The following is a 16,263-nucleotide window of genomic DNA, read 5'->3' on the forward strand; positions in this document are numbered from 1 at the left end:
CCTAGGGTATCTCAAACCTATCAGACTCGCTCATAACATTAGTCATTAACTCAGTATCCGCTCATTCCTGATCTCTCAACTTAGTGGACAACGACGCCCTTCTTCAGTACTCTCTCATCGTCCTCCCCGTCTTCGAAAAGAACCGCCCTACGCTCAGGCTTGTCGATCCGCACACACCACAGAAAGTAGTCTTCCAGCGGTAGCAAGTTCAACAACACCCTATTCCCTGTCCACGCCAACCCACACACCATTGCACCCGCCACGGCATCGAGGACGAAGTGGTTCGCCGTTGCGACAATAGCCACGAGAATGATGGTAGGGTACGCGATTCCAACGATCAAGCACGCCAGCCTCCTCGCGCTCGGCAGCCTGAGTCTCATCGTCTTGCCAGCGAACGGCGTCCGGACACTCAACACTCTGCTCCGCTGATGCTGCGGCGCTAGCGGCAGGCTCAGAATCGTCAGGCCGATCAGGAGCGAGTAGCCAAAGTGCAGACTCGGCATTGCGGCATATTGATTGCAGAACTTGTTCTGCGTCCATACGGAGCTCTCGCCCTCAGCGCCGTGCACCGTGTCGACAAAGCCAAAGCTGCGTGCCTCCTTGCCCACAGCGCCGGCCACGTCTGGGTCGGAGAGTAGCCGGGGTGGCATGCAGGGCCACAGTGTGAAGACGATGAAGGCGATCAGGTTGCATGTCGCCATCGTACGGCGGCGCGCTTCGTACAGTTTCGGGCCTGCGGGGCTGCCGTGGGGTTCGTTGCGCGAAGGGGAGAGCGATTTGTGGTTGCGCTGGTGGTAGGACGGGAGCTCAATGCGGTTTTGCATGGTGGTGTAGAAGAAGAGGAACACAAGGAAGAGGATTGTGCCGGGTATGTGAATGAACGAGTATGTCCGATTTGTCCAGTGAAGGAGTACTGGATGCTGGAGGAACCAGTGTTGGACCGAAAGCTCCCAGAATACGTGTAGGCGTTGCTCGAGGTGAATTAGCTGTAGGGCGTGGCGGCGGGCGACGTTCACAGTGCCTTCGAGCATAGTAACGGCGCTGAAGGCACGGCCTAGTTGGTAGACCTATGATCGTCAGCAAGTGTGGCATGAGACAAGACGACAATTCTTACCCAGTAGATCAGTGCCCAATACCAGACTTCAACCAGGAAGGGCAATTTCCTGAGAAGTCGGCTGAGGAAATAGTCTTTGAATCGCCTAGAGTTTGGCGATGTGACCGCAGTCCGGAGACCGAATAACCGAAGCTCACGTGTCCGCCATTTCGGTACTTCGTCGATATTGGCCAACAACGATGCGCTCGACGATACCGAAGAACGTCCTGATTCAGACCCTGGCGACGTCGACCGAGAGGACGATGGCGATTCTCTCTGTCGGTCGAACAGTCTGTACTCTTTGTTGCGATTGACCCAGGCGCCTCCAAAGAGTAGGGTTACCACAACAAGTGGCTCGGCAACCGCACCTATACCCATGGCAGTGTGTGTCGAGGTTTGATGCGATTGCGTAGATTGCTTGAGCTTGAGGTGTGAAGGTGTGTTTTGGTGTGTTTCTCTAGGTCAAATAGGAGTGACTTGGCTCAGGAGTGAGATCCCGCAGGGTGGCTCGCCAATAAAGCGCGTCTGCTTTGTTGTCGAGATACCAGTGGCGGGTAGATTGTTTACGGTGTCTCAAGATAGGGATTCAAATCAGAGGCTCCCGCGCGAGCAGTGACAGAGGAGGACAGAGGAAGAAGAATAGCAGGACTTGCCAGACTAAGAGCTTGATAGCATGATCAAATCTAAACGGGCGCCACTACTACGGCGACTGCCACTCGCCAAAATAATCCCCGAACGAAGCAGCCGAGATCCGGAAGGCGCATGAGTACATGCAGCAAAGACGTCACGCATACTTCATTCGGACGTGGCGTACGGACCTTTGACATCGTATGTACCCCATGCTTTTGTCAGTCTAAGCAGGTTTCGGTATCAAGACACTGTTTGCTGGCCACTGAGCGCGTATTCATGCACTGGGATGCACAGGGCAGAGCACGCGACATCAATTACCATCAGCCGCCAAGGCCTGAACTAGCCTAGCTTCCATGGCTGCCGGCGCTAGCACAGTCGTACGTCCGCGAGATGTGCTGATTTACGAACCATCTGTGATCGGGGGTCTGAGAATCCGATCATCCGACCTGGCATTCTGGTCGCAGGTTTGTTACGGCCGAGTCATCGCTGTCGTACAAGCTCGTGTGCCCGGACGAATCGCCGTTCCATTCCTTGCTCGACGTCACGTGTCGCTTGTAGCCAAGTACGAGAGTACGACAGGGCTGCAGGATAAGCCTACGAGGTGCCGAGAGTGTAATCTCACAGCCGACCGTCTGTTACTGATCAACCGTCGTTTGCGAGCTTACATCATCTATTACTGTTTCGACTTGCATGAGGCGCTGTTCAGCCACCATGTAAGGACCTCCAACTTGCCGATATCATTATGACTTCGACATCAGCATTCCTCCCAGGTTTTACTCCCGAGCACCAGACCAATCATCGTGCTGGCTTCTCCGACACGACATCCCACTAAAGCGTGCTAGCCTTGCAGAACGCATCTTGTCACTTGGCGAGTCAATGTTTTCCGATTGCGTAAACACGACTTGATTACGCCCTTTAAGCAGAGCCATCCCTGCTCAAGAATGCAGGCGGCTCCCAGGATGCTATATTACAAAAGAAGTTTAAATTGTGGAAGTGCGCCTGCCGAGTACCGGTATGCTGATGCTATGGAAACCCTACCACCCAAATGAACAGTGCACACTGAAGTGCCAGGAGACGTGTAACGCACGGTCTGTTTTTGCTGAACGCCCCTCCAACGCCTCGCTTGCTGGAATCAAAACAATAAGGAGACTGCGGCGATGGACCGACTAATAGTGACAAGAAGGGTACATGTACAAATGAAATGGCGACCAGTCCATTGCTCGGCGAGACGATGCTCATACCCGAACGCTGGTGAATGGGTCAGAGTCCTGCATGTCCTCGAACAGGCAATCGACGTTGGCGATGTACTTTCCCAGCATGCGCTGCTTCTCTTCTTGCGACCGGGTGTTCTTGTTCGTGACGCTCTTGGTGCTGTCGGTACTGCCTCGCCTCTCGAACGCACTGGCAAGCTTCCTCGACAGCGGGGGTGCCTCAGGCAGAAGGTAAAAATACAGGAACTCGAGCACCTTGACCTTCACGCTCTGCGTTGTCTCTTCGTCGCTCTGCAAACTTGTGATGGTAAGCAGGCCGTCCATCTGCTCGAATATCCGCGTGTTTTGCGGTGTGGCGAGCAACGCTGTGACGAGGACGAGAATCGATTGTGACTGAATGGCGGGGCAGTTGTAAGGGTCGAGCAGGTCGAGGAGGATGTTCATGTAGACTTCGCGACCAAAGAGGATGCGCGACGGTGGGTGCAGGAGGAGGAGGCCCTGGAGGTTGGACAGCGACGCAAGGATGAGCATGTCGTTCTGGCCATCTAGAGATTGTCAGCAAGGACTGTGGGAGCAAAGGGCGGGCATCTTACTCTTACTGCTGCCCATGCCGAGCAGTCGTTCAAGGCAGTCTGCGACCCGGGTGGTGACTGGCGCAGGTTAGTAAGGCTTCCATCTGACCTCCTATGAGATGCGCACCGTTCCACTCGAATCCATCCTGCAGGCGGAAAAACTCTCGAAATGCAGGGTCTTCTGACAGCTCTCCTAGCTTCTTGGGTGCATTCTGCTGTTCGCCCAAGTTAATGGCGGATTGATTGCGACGGTGTCCTGGCGTGGCGGGCTTTGTTTTGCTACCGTCGAGGCAGATATGTGCCAGCATGCCCTCGATCTGACGCAGACCTTTGCGGATCTTGGCCGTGTCCTTTGACGCGATGTTGTCAAACGACAGGGAGAGCAGCGCCTCCATCTTGAAACGTGCAACGGCTTTGTCGCAAAGTGGTCGCGAGCGCTCAGCTGACTTGCAGACTTGCAGACTTGCAGCGCTTGCAGTGTGTGCAATGGTGGCCGGCAATGTAGTGGTGGATGTCGAGTTGAGATAAGGTTGAAGAGTGAGTCGCGTTGCAGCAAGGGCAATCGAGGGTGCATGCAGCTAAGAGTTGGCAAATGCGGAGAAGGAGATTATTTCGAGCTCAGTGGACCTTGAAATTGGGCGTTGGGCCTGTCTAGGAATGGCCGTGCGGGAGAGCGCTGGTTCAGCTGCCATCCTGACAAACAACCGCTGATAGCTGCGTTGCCATGGTGAAGGGCCCCACTTCGGTTGCCGCGCGGGTGCGGGAATGGCCTTTGCACTTGACCATGGGCTGGACACGATGACAACTCATCGTCTGTGACAACCCTCCCCTTGTCTGTCACCGCTTCGCTGGCATTCTTCAAATCTTCGAGTTTTCACCTCTATGGACCTGGGCCCAAAGGTGATGTCATCGTATCGTAGGGCAACCGCGCCGTGTTTGACTGTCACGTGAAGCTTCCAACATGATCCCTACCAACAGCGCACTCAGATGTGTCCATGTCGTCGAAAAGGGAAGACGAAAAGCATGTGCCCAATGGGATCGCCCGCTGGTCCCTGAGCGCGACCTAGCGGCCCAATCGCGCCCCTGAGGAGAATTGAGGCCTCAACTTTATCGTTCGAGCATCGCAGACCCGTCGTGCATCTGGTCTTGGGTGATTTTTCGAGAGCATCTGCCGCCAATGTCCTCCCAATCGCAGCTCTGTATCCACGAAGCAGACCAGAGCATCCGAACTATTCACATCATTGGTCCACAGCTGCACCACAGAGTGGAGAGTATTGGCAGCTTCTCTGAACACAGATGGCATCTATCAACGGTTTGCGATATTGCATCTATTCAGCTGATGTCCCAGCAATAAATACAACACTCAATGCCCCACCGCGGCCTGCTGCGCCGGCGCGTACCTGTTGCCATGTGGCTTAGCAGCATCAATGATCCTCCTCATCTCCTTCTTCTCTTCGTCAGTCAGCTCGATCTCCCTGCTAGCAAAGTTCTCCTCCAGCCTCCCCTTCTTCGTTGTTCCCGGGATCGCAATCATGCCCTGCGCCGCAACCCATGCAAGCGCAATCTGCGGCGTCGAACATCCCCTCTTGCTCGCCAGCTTCTTCACCTCCTCCACAATAGCCTTGTTCTTGTAGAAGTTTTCGCCCTGGAACTTGGGCACCGAACGGCGGAAGTCGTCTGGTGCAAAGTCGTCCGGCGACGCGTAGTCGAAGTTGTCGACCAGCCAGCCGTGGCCTAGAGGGCTGTAGGCGACATATGCAATGTCGAGTTCTTTGGCGGTGTCAATCAGGCCGTCGGTCTCGTGAAGGGTCTCGAAGGCAGAGTACTCGGCTTGCACAGCGTCAATCTTGGCGATCGAGTTGGCTTTGCGGAGGGTCGCTGCCGAACACTCAGACAGTCCAATGTATTTTGTCTTTCCCGCCTTGCGGACCTCGTCAAGTGCGGGGATAGACTCTGAGAGAGGGGTGTTGGGATCAATGCGGTGCAAGTAGTAGAGGTCTGGTGTGAAGCCGAGACGCTCGATTGTGCCGTCAATGTATTCCTTGATGTGGCTGGCGGAGTTTGTGATGCCTGACTCTCCATTGAGGCATTTGATACCGCACTTGGAGGCGATGAAGATCTTATCGCGAACGTTGTGCTTCCTGATGAAGTCGCCAAGCAGTTTCTCGTTGACGCCGGCTTGGTAGACGACTGCGGTGTCCCAGAATGTGCAGCCGAGTTCGAGGGCTCTCAGCAGGACGGGCTCTGCTTGCTCTAAGGAGAGGTTGCTGCCTAGACCAAAGCTGAGTCCCATGGCTCCAAAACCTGGGGAGTTGACGGTGAGATTTTGGAACTGGAGTGTCTTGACCATTTTTGCTGTTGAGATTGATTTGGATGGACAGGGGAGATGAGAAAGTGACTGATAAATTGGTTGACTTCTGATGCTGCAGACATTGTGCCTTTTGTATCGTCCTACGTTCTGCTCCTACCAAGTGTATTCTCCGTAAACTCCTAAGACCATGCCAGACAGTCTCGCAACCACCAAGCTGCACTCTCATCTCTTCATGGAGAAGTTGGGAATGCGGCCTTTATTCGGTCTCCACATCTGCCGGGTCATCAACGTGCATTACTAGCGTGCAACGTAGTCTACACGACACTGACGTTGTATGTTGCGAACATCCCAGACGCAGCACTTGCCTTGCCAGACTACGAGAAACGGCTACGGTTTGCTATCACGCAGGCATCTTTAATCTGCTGAGTGCTTCTGCACATCAATATGAACCCGGACCATTAGCAGCCAGTACGCCGGATTCGTTTCCTGTCGAAGAGACTGACGTACATTAACTCCGAAAACTCCACATACCAGTGAACAGCATTTGGAACCACGTTTTCTGGTTGGCTATGGGAACTATCGGTGGGCAAAGCTGGAAGAGGAAAGGTGCTGCATTGTCTACAAAAGAATCTGCCGCTGCTAACCCCGATAAGCCCGCAATCGTCTACACTTGATGGTGCGTTCATAACGGGGCACTGTGAGCCTCATCGCCTTATCGCCACTCGGAACAAGGCCCGTTCATCGAGCAGCGTCTGTATTTCTTCGGACGTCATGCCCAAGCACTCTCATACGCCAGTTTGTCGATGTGGAAGGACAACGTAATTGACCTTGCAGACAACTCGAGTACCTAGATGAAGTTCGAAGAGTACCTAGATGGTGATGCCATTAACATAAAGGAAGGCCTTTGGCGCTTCTGCTCACCGTTTCGCCATATGTAAGTTGCTGACCTGGAGCTACAGTATATCCGGCTGTGGGGTATGCTGGAATACACTTTTTCGCCGCTAACTGTAAGTCCAGACCGCCATCGACTAGAAACGTTCAACAATGGATATGCTTGACGTCAACGCACCTACCTGGCGCGTCATACCTTGCTGGTGTCTACCGTACTGCTGATCCGGTAGCTTTCGGTGGGTGTCGGACAGAACCACGCGGCCAGGAAATGATATGCAAACGTATATAAGAGGATTTGGCACGCCTGCTTTCGGCACTAATCAAAACTACATACAACCCCCTCCAGGTCACTACCAATCCACGTGCAGCAGCTTCCTACACTACCAAAATGACCGACTACAAGTTTGAAGGCTGGTGTGGCCACGGCCCTGAGTCCGCCGAGGGCAAGATGAAGTGGGAGGAGTACACGCCCAAGACCTGGACCGAAGACGACGTCGACATCAAGATCTCTCACTGCGGAATCTGCGGGTCTGACCTCCACACCCTCCGCTCAGGCTGGTACCCCACACCCTACCCCTGCGTTGTCGGCCACGAGATCATTGGCAAGGCTGTCAGGGTTGGAAAGAAGGTCAAGCACATCAAAGAGGGCGACCGTGTCGGTGTTGGTGCGCAGGCAGCTTCTTGCCTGAAGCCTGACTGTGCGCAATGCTCGGATGGCTTCGAGAACCACTGCGCCAACATGGCTGCTACCTATGGCGCCATGTTTCCCTTCAGCAAGGACAAGTCATATGGTGGATACGCAAACTACAACCGCACACCGAGCCATTTCGTGTTCAAGATCCCCGAACAGATCTCCAGCGAGGCTGCAGCACCCATCATGTGCGGTGGTGTCACACTCTACAGCCCTTTGAAGACATATAACGCAAAGGGCAAGAACGTCGGTATCGTCGGTCTGGGAGGTCTGGGCCACTTCGGTGTTCTCTTCGCAAAGGCGCTCGGCGCGAAGAGCGTAACCGTCATCTCGCGCTCGCACGCAAAGGAGGAGGACGCAAAGAAGCTTGGAGCGGATAACTTCATCGCTACCGGCGACGAAGGCTGGGACCAGGGTAAGAACGCCTCTTCTCTGGACCTGATCGTCTCGACCGTCTCGTCAGACAAGATGCCCCTGCCCGGCTACCTGAACCTGCTGTCTTTCCGCGGTACTTTTGTCCAGGTCGGCGCACCCGAGGACCCGCTCCCTGCTTTCCAGGCCTTCGCCCTGATTCAGAAGGCTATCCACATCACCGGTTCGGCCATTGGTTCGCCTTCCGAGATTAGAGAGATGTTGGACCTTGTTGCAGAAAAGAACATCAAGCCCTGGACACAGATCGTTCCTCTGAAGGAGGCCAACCAGGCGATCATCGACTTTGAGGATGGCAAGCCCAGGTTCAGGTTTGTTCTCAAGAACGAGAACTATACCGATTAGATAGTTAATGAGTATGAATCCTGAATGAAAGCGATCCAAATCAAGATATCCTTCAAGAGATTACCTGTGTTTACCTGCGCAATGTCATGGGTGAATGAATTAATTGATCCCACAGCAGAGCGTTCATACACAGGTGGGGCATCGAGATGACAAATGCTGCAGACCATTACGCCTGAATCCTCTTCTACAAGGCATACATCGAAGATTCCACAACATCGCGCCATCGTCGAAGTCAGTACAAAAGCCACAATACCCTGCTTTGAGACCGAACATTTGATTAAGCCAACAACATTGTGCTACTCACCTGCGCAAACACGTGCCAGCCCGTGCCGATTTACCCAATTTGGAGCATTCCACACAACATCGACAAAAGCTTGATTTCCCCGAAAACCAAGGATAGCTTCAAAATGCCGACAGAAGTCACGCAGTCTTTGCACTTCCGTACCCTCCTCTCGGGACACACGTACCTCATCGCGGATTTCTACGCGACATGGTGTCCGCCTTGCAAGACCATCGCCCCCATCTACAACCAGCTCAGCACCACCCACGCCCAATCAGGCAAGTTCGCGTTTGTCAAGGTCAATGTCGACGAAGCACGGGAGATCGCCGCGCAGTACGGCATCCAGGCCATGCCGACATTCTTGCTGTTCAAGGACGGGAAGCAGATCGAGGAGATCAAGGGCGCTGACCCGCGGAAGCTGAAGACGGTGATCGAGCGTGCCAGTGCGGACCTGAAGGGCAGCGGTGGAGCAGCGCCAAAAGCGCAAGAGGAGAAGCCGATAGCTGAGGACAAGCCAGTGCCGGAGAAGAAGGCGGCCAGCAATGGCGATGGCTTAAGCATGCTCGAGAGATTGATGCAGAAGAACAAGTAGAGCTAGGTGAAGAGGATATCGATACCCAATACAGCGCTTGAAGCATTGACCCCCCCATAGAAATTAAGATCATGTTCATGGCCCTGACGCTCCGTCACGATGCTTGGTTGACGCTTGATATGACCCCACGCATGCCGACCTCGAACCCTGACCAAGTGAGCCATGCCTGTTTGTGCACATCAAGCATTGGAGTTTGATCTCGTACTGCGTGGACGTGATGATTGGCACAGATGTCTTTGCGTCATTTGCTTTCGCCTTCCATCGTGTTGGATTTGTAAGTGAAACAGCTTACTCGATTGAGAGAGGCCACATGTGCCAAGACGTCCGCCACCTGCGGCTACTTCGAAGTAGCTATCCACAACTTCCAACCTCAATCAACCTGAGCCCTCATTCTCACTCGAGGACTGCAGTAAACCGCCATTATGCTTTTCAACCGCCTCTTCCCCGCGGTCGTTGCGCTGCTCCCCGCCCTTGCCTCCGCCTCAGCGCCCGCATCCTCCGTTATCGACCTCACACCCAAGAACTTCGATGAAGTCGTCCTGGAGTCTGGCAAGCCCGCCCTTGTCGAGTTCTTCGCCCCGTGGTGCGGACACTGCAAGAACCTTGCTCCTATCTACGAGGAGCTCGCCACCGGCTTTCAGCACGCCGCCGGCAAGGTCTCGGTCGCGAAGGTCGATGCGGATGAGCACAAGTCCCTGGGCAAGCGCTTCGGCGTCACAGGGTTCCCTACATTGAAGTGGTTCGACGGAAAGAGCGACAAGCCCGAGGACTACAAGGGCGGCCGTGACCTTGAGAGCCTTACCAAGTTCATCACAGAGAAGACGGCCGTCAAGCCCAAGACCAAGGGCAAGCTGCCCAGCGCTGTCACTTACCTCGACGACCAGAGCTTCAAGCAGAAGGTTGGAAAGGACCAGGATGTGCTTGTTGCTTTCACTGCGCCGTGGTGCGGACGTACGTTTCTTCTCTCCGGACGATGAATAATTGCTGACAACTTCAGACTGCAAGACCCTCGCCCCCATCTGGGAGGCTCTCGCCAGCACCTTCGTCAATGAGCCCAACGTTCTGGTCGCCAAGGTCGACGCCGAAGCCGAGAATGCTAAGGCTCTCGCTAAGGAGCAGGGCGTCTCCTCGTACCCTACCATCAAGTTCTTCAAGAAGGGTTCCACTGAGCCCACCCCCTATGAGGGCGCCCGCTCTGAGGACGCGTTCGTCCAGTATCTGAACAAGAACTCCGGCACCCACCGCGCTGTTGGCGGCGGTCTTGATGCCACCGGCGGCACCATCGAGGCTTTCGACACCGTCATCGCCAAGTTCCAGTCTGCCTACGGTGACGGCGTTGAGGAGGCCACGACCCTCGCCTCGACTCTGAAGGACAAGTACGCTCAGTACTACGTCAAGGTCTTCCAGAAGATTGGTGCCAACAAGGAGTACGCTGAGAAGGAATCCAAGCGTCTGCAGGGCTTGATCAGCAAGGGCAACCTCGCCCCCGAGAAGCTCGACGACTTGATCAGCAGGAGCAACATCCTGAGGAAGTTCTTGGGCACAGACGACAAGAGCGAGTTGTAGGAGGCAGCTGTACAAGATCATGATGTGCGATAGGAGCGAGTTGTGATTGGGACTGTTGCTCGTAGCTGGGTGTAGGATGAACGTAAAAGCAGAGCTTTGCTCACGTGTGACGCGACAATGAATTAGCGTGTACAGATAGAATCATGATATCAATTTGGAACGCTTCTATAATACTCCCATGCATGCAGTGTCGTAAATCGTGATGAAAGCCGTCGAGTACTGCTGTTGAAGGCTGGCAGCAACAGCACAACAAACCGTCATGCCCATCGTCGGACGGGCGAAAGGCTTTGCTTCGCAGCGACCTTTGTCGGTACCTCAGGTCTCAGAAGCGTCTGCGCCGACAATACCTACTTGCCAGACCCCGATGTCTTCCCATCCCCAGCCTGGATCTGCGCCTCCAAGCTATCCAGCCGCCGAGACATGTCGTCCACTATTCGAGCTGCTTAGCTTGCATCTGTTTGTACCTGAACAAAGGTACAACATACTCTTCGACAGGAGCTCACTGCTGACGGAGGTGAATTTGGTGTTTAGCTGGTTGAGCAGGTCGTCGACGACGGCGGCGAGCTCGCCCGAGCTGTCTGTGCTGGCGTTGAGGCCGGGGGACTGCTGTGCATCAGTGGGCGTTTGGAGAGATTTGACTTGAACGCACCGTTACGTCGCTGGGCGTTGAGGGTTGTCTCTGCGGGGTCGCCATGGTAAAATGCAGAAGCCGACACAAGATGTACTCCAATACGAGGCAGGCGTAGGCGGGAGTGAATACAACAGCACACGTGATGCGGCGGGCCGCGGCTTCTTTCCTTATCGAAGGGCGGTGTATCGCCAGGCAGGCGCTAGTGGTTTTCTGCGCCAAGATTTCGAATAATTTTTGGACATGGGGAGCTTTGACGTTTGGGCTTGTAACACGCCGAAAGTCCAGACACGAAATCAGATAACATGGCCGGAACTAAGCTTAAGAAGATGCTGGACGGTCGCCAGGGGCGCAACATTGCCCTCGAGAAGCAGCGCAAGTTGGAGAAGGCTGCCAGGCAACGCAAGGAGAAGAACGCGCCGGCAGTTGCAGACGAAGAGGAGACCGGAGGCGTGCCGCTGGACGAGGTGGAGGTCAAGGCCAACGGCAAGGCGAAGACGTCTAAGAACGGCAAGAAGGCTGCGAAGGCGACAGAAAAGGAGGTTGAGTGGGAGACTGAGGGTAGCGAGGATGAGGACGACAGCGAAGACGACGATGATGATGCAGAGGAGCGCCCTGCATTCGACCTCTCGCGTCTTGAGGACAGCGAGAGCGATGTCAGCGGCGACGATGACGAGGAGGATGAAGACGAGGAGGAGGAGGACGATGAGGCTGAAGATATTCCGCTTTCCGACATCGAGTCTCTGGCCTCAGACGACAAGGGCGACATCATCCCCCACCAGCGTCTGACGATCAACAACACCGCCGCTCTCACTGCTGCCCTCAACCGCATACAGCTTCCCTACTCGAAGCTCGCCTTCTCAGAGTACCAGTCCGTGACCAGCACCGAGCCCGTCGAGATCGCCGACGTCGAGGACGACCTGAACCGCGAACTCGCCTTCTACAAGCAGTGCTTGTCTGCAGTCAAGGACGCACGGGGCAGACTGAAGAAGGAGGGCGTGTCGTTCTCGCGTCCCGCAGACTACTTCGCCGAGATGGTCAAGAGCGACGAGCACATGGGCAAGATCAAGCAGAAGCTGGTCGACGAGGCTGCGGGCAAAAAGGCGTCTGCCGAGGCGCGCAAGCAGAGGGATCTGAAGAAGTTCGGCAAGCAGGTTCAGGTGGCGAAGATGCAGGAGCGCGCGAAGGAGAAGAGAGACACCATCGAGCAGATCAACCTGTTGAAGAGGAGTACGTTCAATCATTCTATCTACCCAGAGCAGATGCTAACACTATCACAGAACGTCAAGGCGCAGACATCACGAAGACCAACGAGGAAGACCTCTTCGACATTGGCGTTGAGGCCGACGACTCGAAGCCCGACCGCCGTGAAAACAGAGCAGGCGGAGGCAAGCGCCAGAAGAAGAACGAGAAGTTTGGATTCGGCGGCAAGAAGCGCCACGCAAAGAGCAACACTGCCGAGTCGAGCGGTGACGGCCGGGGCTTCTCGTCGAGAAAGATGAAGGGCAAGACTGGCGGCGCTGCAAAGGCGAGGCCGGGCAAGGCTAGGCGCGCGAACAAGCACTAGACGGGTAGTGATGTGAAGAGTACGGCATCCATAAGGCGCTCTGGCGTTCGTTTCAAGGTCAAAAGCAGGGTTTGTATGAGTTTGTAGTGCATCGGGTAGGCTGTCCGTCATATTGAAGATACCATTGCATGTCTCTGTCAGAATCTCCATGATCCATCTTACTCACGTTACCAGTGCTGACATAGCGGTGGCTGGTCGGGTGGACGAGGAGTCTGGGTGAAGGTGGTCAACCAGCAAACGGCGGACTCATCAGTGGTACCCATATATAAATCACACGAACGACGCCTCTCTTCCAATCCATTGACCAGATCTCAACCTCCACAATGGACAACAACGACATCTTCTTCGGCGACCTCCCACCCACACTCACCACTCACCAACCCCCACGGTACACCAAACCAACGGACGACTTCCGCCCCCTCCCCTCCTCAGACACCTCAGTCCTCTACCTCGCCATCACCACACCGCACACCGACACCTACACGATCCACGGCCCGGTGCGCAGCTTCTCGCACCTCCTCCCGCCAATCCAAGACCGCACGTCCTCGAGCCCCAGCGCAATCGACAAGCTCGACGCCCTAGCCTACACGCCCGCCGACGCATGGGGCGAGCAGACCCCGAGCGCCGCGTTCGAGACGCACGGATTCCGGACGTTTATCGTCGAGGGCCAGCGCGCGACTTTCACCGTGCTGGAGGTCTTGCGCGAGGACAATCCGCTCGTCAGAGAGGCGCTGCCCGCGCCGGTGTATACGGTGACCAGGCACGGACCGCTGGTGTATTCGTTCTCTGGCGTCGGCGCGGGCGTCAGGGTTGGTGAGGCGCGGGGGTTCGCCGCGACATCGGCGCTGGTGGGGAGTTTTGTGGAGCGGGGCGCTGCGCGGACGGCGGCGAGAGATGCCATGGAGAGGTTGGTCGCTGGAGAGGGGGTGGTGAGTCGTATTGAGGAGTGGGGTGCGGGCGATGGCGGTGTTTTGCTGGCTATGGGTAGGGAGACGAGATGGGAGGTTAGGGTGCTGTATGAGGATGAGACACTGCAGAGAGCTAAGGAGGTGGCGGATGCTGAGGGGGCGGGCGTTGGGTGGCGGTATTGAGGGCGTGGGTTGGGGGTTGGTGAGGACTGGTGATATGATGTTGTGAGGGGGGTTTGGGAGATGTGGACGGAAAGCAGAGAGAAATATGGAGGTTCATGACTGGTAGGATTCGATCACCTCTTACTCTGTACATTCTGTTCCTCAGGCTCGCTCATAAGGCGTTTCGTGTCCCCGCAAACCCCCCGTACTACAGAAAGTAGGCGCAGTGTCTCTGACACATAGATCAAACCAGACAAAGCTGATCACTCGTAATGCTATGCTGCCACTGTGTAGGTAGTTGTGCTGCCGCTGTGCTGCCGCCATGCCGCCACGCCATAGCAGGAAGTTATAGATGTAGGAAGCTGACCTGCAACGTGAAGGCTGCAGCGGCGAGGCGCCCGAAGAGAAAAGCAAAACGTCAGATGCAAGCAGAAGACAGCCCAGAGTTGGCTGTGGCCATTGCGAGCGGACATTCAGTACTGGTGACTACAAGTGGGGTAATTCATCAAGCAGGCGGATGGCGTAAAGTAGAGTCACTCTCGTCTGCGCTGAGTAGCTGTCCTCAGTGACATGGAAGTTTGATCGCGGGACGTCCTTCACATCGTCTCAATGTTCGCGTAATTGCGTTCGAGGTATTCGTGCTCCATGCAATGTGTTTTCAGGTCATCAGGTAACGCGAACAAGGCCAGAATTGACGAGCTCTCTGCGTGCCGAGTTAACGCGGAGCTGCCACAAGGTCAGGCGATCGGCAGGTTTGCACAGCTGACGGGATTGAGTTCGAAGAAGGTACGTTGATCTGTACCATGAGCCATTCTTGGCCTTAGTGAAACATTGCTAATGGTGTCGCAGAACAAGATGTCCATAGGCAGAGGCATAATAGCAGCCATGTCAGATATTCGCAGTGTGCTGAAGCCTTCTAGGAGCGCAGTGAGATGATGAGCGAGTCAAAAGGACTGGCCTCGTAGTCATAACGAAAGCGCCTACAAAACTTCCCGTTTTGATGCAGATGGTCGTGGTGTTCAAGACATGTCGTTCCTGCTTGGCGGTTTAGCCGCGGGGCGCCTCGTCGCACGGAGACCCCACATGGCGCTCCACCACGACCACAGCGGAGGCGCTCCAAGATAGCCGCGATCATTCCCATACACTCGCACTGCTACACTCGCGCAACTACTCCCCCAACACCAGAGCGCCGGCTCCAGATCGCACACGTCACATTCCCGGAATCAGCGCCCCACGCACAGCCACCAGCGCACCCCGACAGGCGATCCACACAAGCACGCAGCGCAACCATGAGCGGGACACCAAACCAGGGCTCGGGCCTGCGGTATCCCTCGAACAAGAAGAGCATATACGACCGGAATCCGAACAGGAGCAAGACTGCAGAGCTCAGCCGGGCGGCGTTTGCCTACCTCTTCATTGAGATGATTGCATACGCGCAGCGAGGCGTCTCCAACGTGGGCGATCTCGAGCAAAAGTACGGGCGCGTGAAATGCGAGAACACAGGGAGCCATGCTGACCACCTGCCCAGACTCAACTCACAAGGCTACCCCATCGGCCTGCGACTTCTCGATCTGCTGCTCTCGCGCTCCTCCAACCCCCTCGCAAGCATACGACCAACCCGCATCCTCCCCCTCCTCCAATTCATCGCGCAGACATTATACCGGCACCTCTTCGGGCGGCCGGCCGATGCACTGGAAAAGTCGAGTACGGAACCGGGGCAGTACATGCTCTTCGACAACGAGCCCATGGTCAACCAGTACATCTCGCTACCAAGGGAGCTCAGCAGTCTAAACTGCGCGGCCTTTGTGGCTGGCGTGATAGAGGGCGTGTGCGATGGCGCGGGGTTTCCGACCGAGGGCGTCACGGCGCACAGTGTGGGCGAGCAAGAGCAAGGGAAAGAGACAAAGGCCATGTGGCCGGACAAGACGGTCTTCCTGATCAAGTTCAAGCCGGAGGTGCTGGAGAGGGAGGAGATTCTCGGGAGAGGAGGAGGCTAGACTGGACTGGCATGGTGGAGAGACCCTGTAGCTTCATACACGCCCACGGGCATAGCGCGGCGTTCACGGATGCACATCTGCGTCATTTGCAGCGCAGCAATGGATACAACATCGCCATGACCTGCCAGATCTCCATCGTTGCATTTGCCCACCGACTAGCAAGCTCTTGCTCGACAGCTTGTAACAGATCCGGCGAGGATGCGAACAGGCTGAATACGTGTAGCTGCAAGACGTCGTACGAGCAAGCAACCGAGCAGAAGGCAAACGAGACTCCAGCCGAAGCGGGATAGTCAGCAATCGGATTTGCCATCCTACGGGTCCTGGATCAAGGCTTCGTCAAGTGAGCCGGCGGCTGATCCTACAGATTGAATGCTTCGGTATCGGTATCAT

The 16,263-nt window shown here is 55.5% G+C and overlaps 10 protein-coding genes across 10 annotated transcripts, besides 3 other annotated features; 6 read left to right on the forward strand and 4 right to left on the reverse strand.

Moving 5' to 3' along the window:
- Window positions 1-80: 80 nt before the first annotated feature.
- Window positions 81-1,471, reverse strand: EKO05_0005436 (uncharacterized protein; the record flags this gene model as incomplete). The annotated part of the gene is made up of 2 exons (XM_038940182.1): window positions 81-1,067; window positions 1,115-1,471. The coding sequence occupies 2 exons, from the start codon at window positions 1,469-1,471 to the stop codon at window positions 81-83; spliced, it is 1,344 nt and encodes a 447-aa protein (XP_038798450.1).
- Window positions 1,472-2,958: 1,487 nt separating this feature from the next.
- EKO05_0005437 (uncharacterized protein) lies at window positions 2,959-3,901 on the reverse strand (the record flags this gene model as incomplete). Its single annotated transcript, XM_038939968.1, has 3 exons — window positions 2,959-3,479; window positions 3,528-3,584; window positions 3,634-3,901. The coding sequence occupies 3 exons, from the start codon at window positions 3,899-3,901 to the stop codon at window positions 2,959-2,961; spliced, it is 846 nt and encodes a 281-aa protein (XP_038798451.1).
- Window positions 3,902-4,869: 968 nt separating this feature from the next.
- Window positions 4,870-5,856, reverse strand: EKO05_0005438 (uncharacterized protein; the record flags this gene model as incomplete). The annotated part of the gene is made up of 1 exon (XM_038945995.1): window positions 4,870-5,856. One exon carries the CDS (start codon window positions 5,854-5,856, stop codon window positions 4,870-4,872), a length of 987 nt encoding a protein of 328 aa, XP_038798452.1.
- A 1,240-nt stretch (window positions 5,857-7,096) lies between these two features.
- EKO05_0005439 (Alcohol dehydrogenase (NADP(+))) lies at window positions 7,097-8,173 on the forward strand (the record flags this gene model as incomplete). Its single annotated transcript, XM_038945996.1, has 1 exon — window positions 7,097-8,173. The coding sequence occupies one exon, from the start codon at window positions 7,097-7,099 to the stop codon at window positions 8,171-8,173; it is 1,077 nt and encodes a 358-aa protein (XP_038798453.1).
- Window positions 8,174-8,580: 407 nt separating this feature from the next.
- Window positions 8,581-9,045, forward strand: EKO05_0005440 (mitochondrial thioredoxin; the record flags this gene model as incomplete). Its single annotated transcript, XM_038945997.1, has 1 exon — window positions 8,581-9,045. One exon carries the CDS (start codon window positions 8,581-8,583, stop codon window positions 9,043-9,045), a length of 465 nt encoding a protein of 154 aa, XP_038798454.1.
- A 422-nt stretch (window positions 9,046-9,467) lies between these two features.
- EKO05_0005441 (Protein disulfide-isomerase) lies at window positions 9,468-10,611 on the forward strand (the record flags this gene model as incomplete). Its single annotated transcript, XM_038940226.1, has 2 exons — window positions 9,468-9,996; window positions 10,043-10,611. The coding sequence occupies 2 exons, from the start codon at window positions 9,468-9,470 to the stop codon at window positions 10,609-10,611; spliced, it is 1,098 nt and encodes a 365-aa protein (XP_038798455.1).
- Window positions 10,612-10,775: 164 nt separating this feature from the next.
- Window positions 10,776-13,655: a mobile genetic element.
- Window positions 10,959-11,305, reverse strand: EKO05_0005442 (uncharacterized protein; the record flags this gene model as incomplete). The annotated part of the gene is made up of 3 exons (XM_038940218.1): window positions 10,959-11,041; window positions 11,097-11,214; window positions 11,261-11,305. The coding sequence occupies 3 exons, from the start codon at window positions 11,303-11,305 to the stop codon at window positions 10,959-10,961; spliced, it is 246 nt and encodes an 81-aa protein (XP_038798456.1).
- Window positions 11,545-12,806, forward strand: EKO05_0005443 (rRNA-processing protein EBP2; the record flags this gene model as incomplete). The annotated part of the gene is made up of 2 exons (XM_038940221.1): window positions 11,545-12,469; window positions 12,520-12,806. 2 exons carry the CDS (start codon window positions 11,545-11,547, stop codon window positions 12,804-12,806), a joined length of 1,212 nt encoding a protein of 403 aa, XP_038798457.1.
- Window positions 11,905-11,958: a tandem repeat.
- Window positions 13,130-13,897, forward strand: EKO05_0005444 (uncharacterized protein; the record flags this gene model as incomplete). The annotated part of the gene is made up of 1 exon (XM_038945998.1): window positions 13,130-13,897. One exon carries the CDS (start codon window positions 13,130-13,132, stop codon window positions 13,895-13,897), a length of 768 nt encoding a protein of 255 aa, XP_038798458.1.
- Window positions 13,160-13,193: a tandem repeat.
- A 1,268-nt stretch (window positions 13,898-15,165) lies between the features above and the next one.
- EKO05_0005445 (Trafficking protein particle complex subunit 31) lies at window positions 15,166-15,873 on the forward strand (the record flags this gene model as incomplete). Its single annotated transcript, XM_038940115.1, has 2 exons — window positions 15,166-15,350; window positions 15,405-15,873. 2 exons carry the CDS (start codon window positions 15,166-15,168, stop codon window positions 15,871-15,873), a joined length of 654 nt encoding a protein of 217 aa, XP_038798459.1.
- Between the last annotated feature and the right edge of the window lie 390 nt (window positions 15,874-16,263).

The sequence above is a fragment of the Ascochyta rabiei genome, chromosome 8, assembly GCF_004011695.2.
Source record: "Ascochyta rabiei chromosome 8, complete sequence".
NCBI lineage: Eukaryota > Fungi > Ascomycota > Dothideomycetes > Pleosporales > Didymellaceae > Ascochyta > Ascochyta rabiei.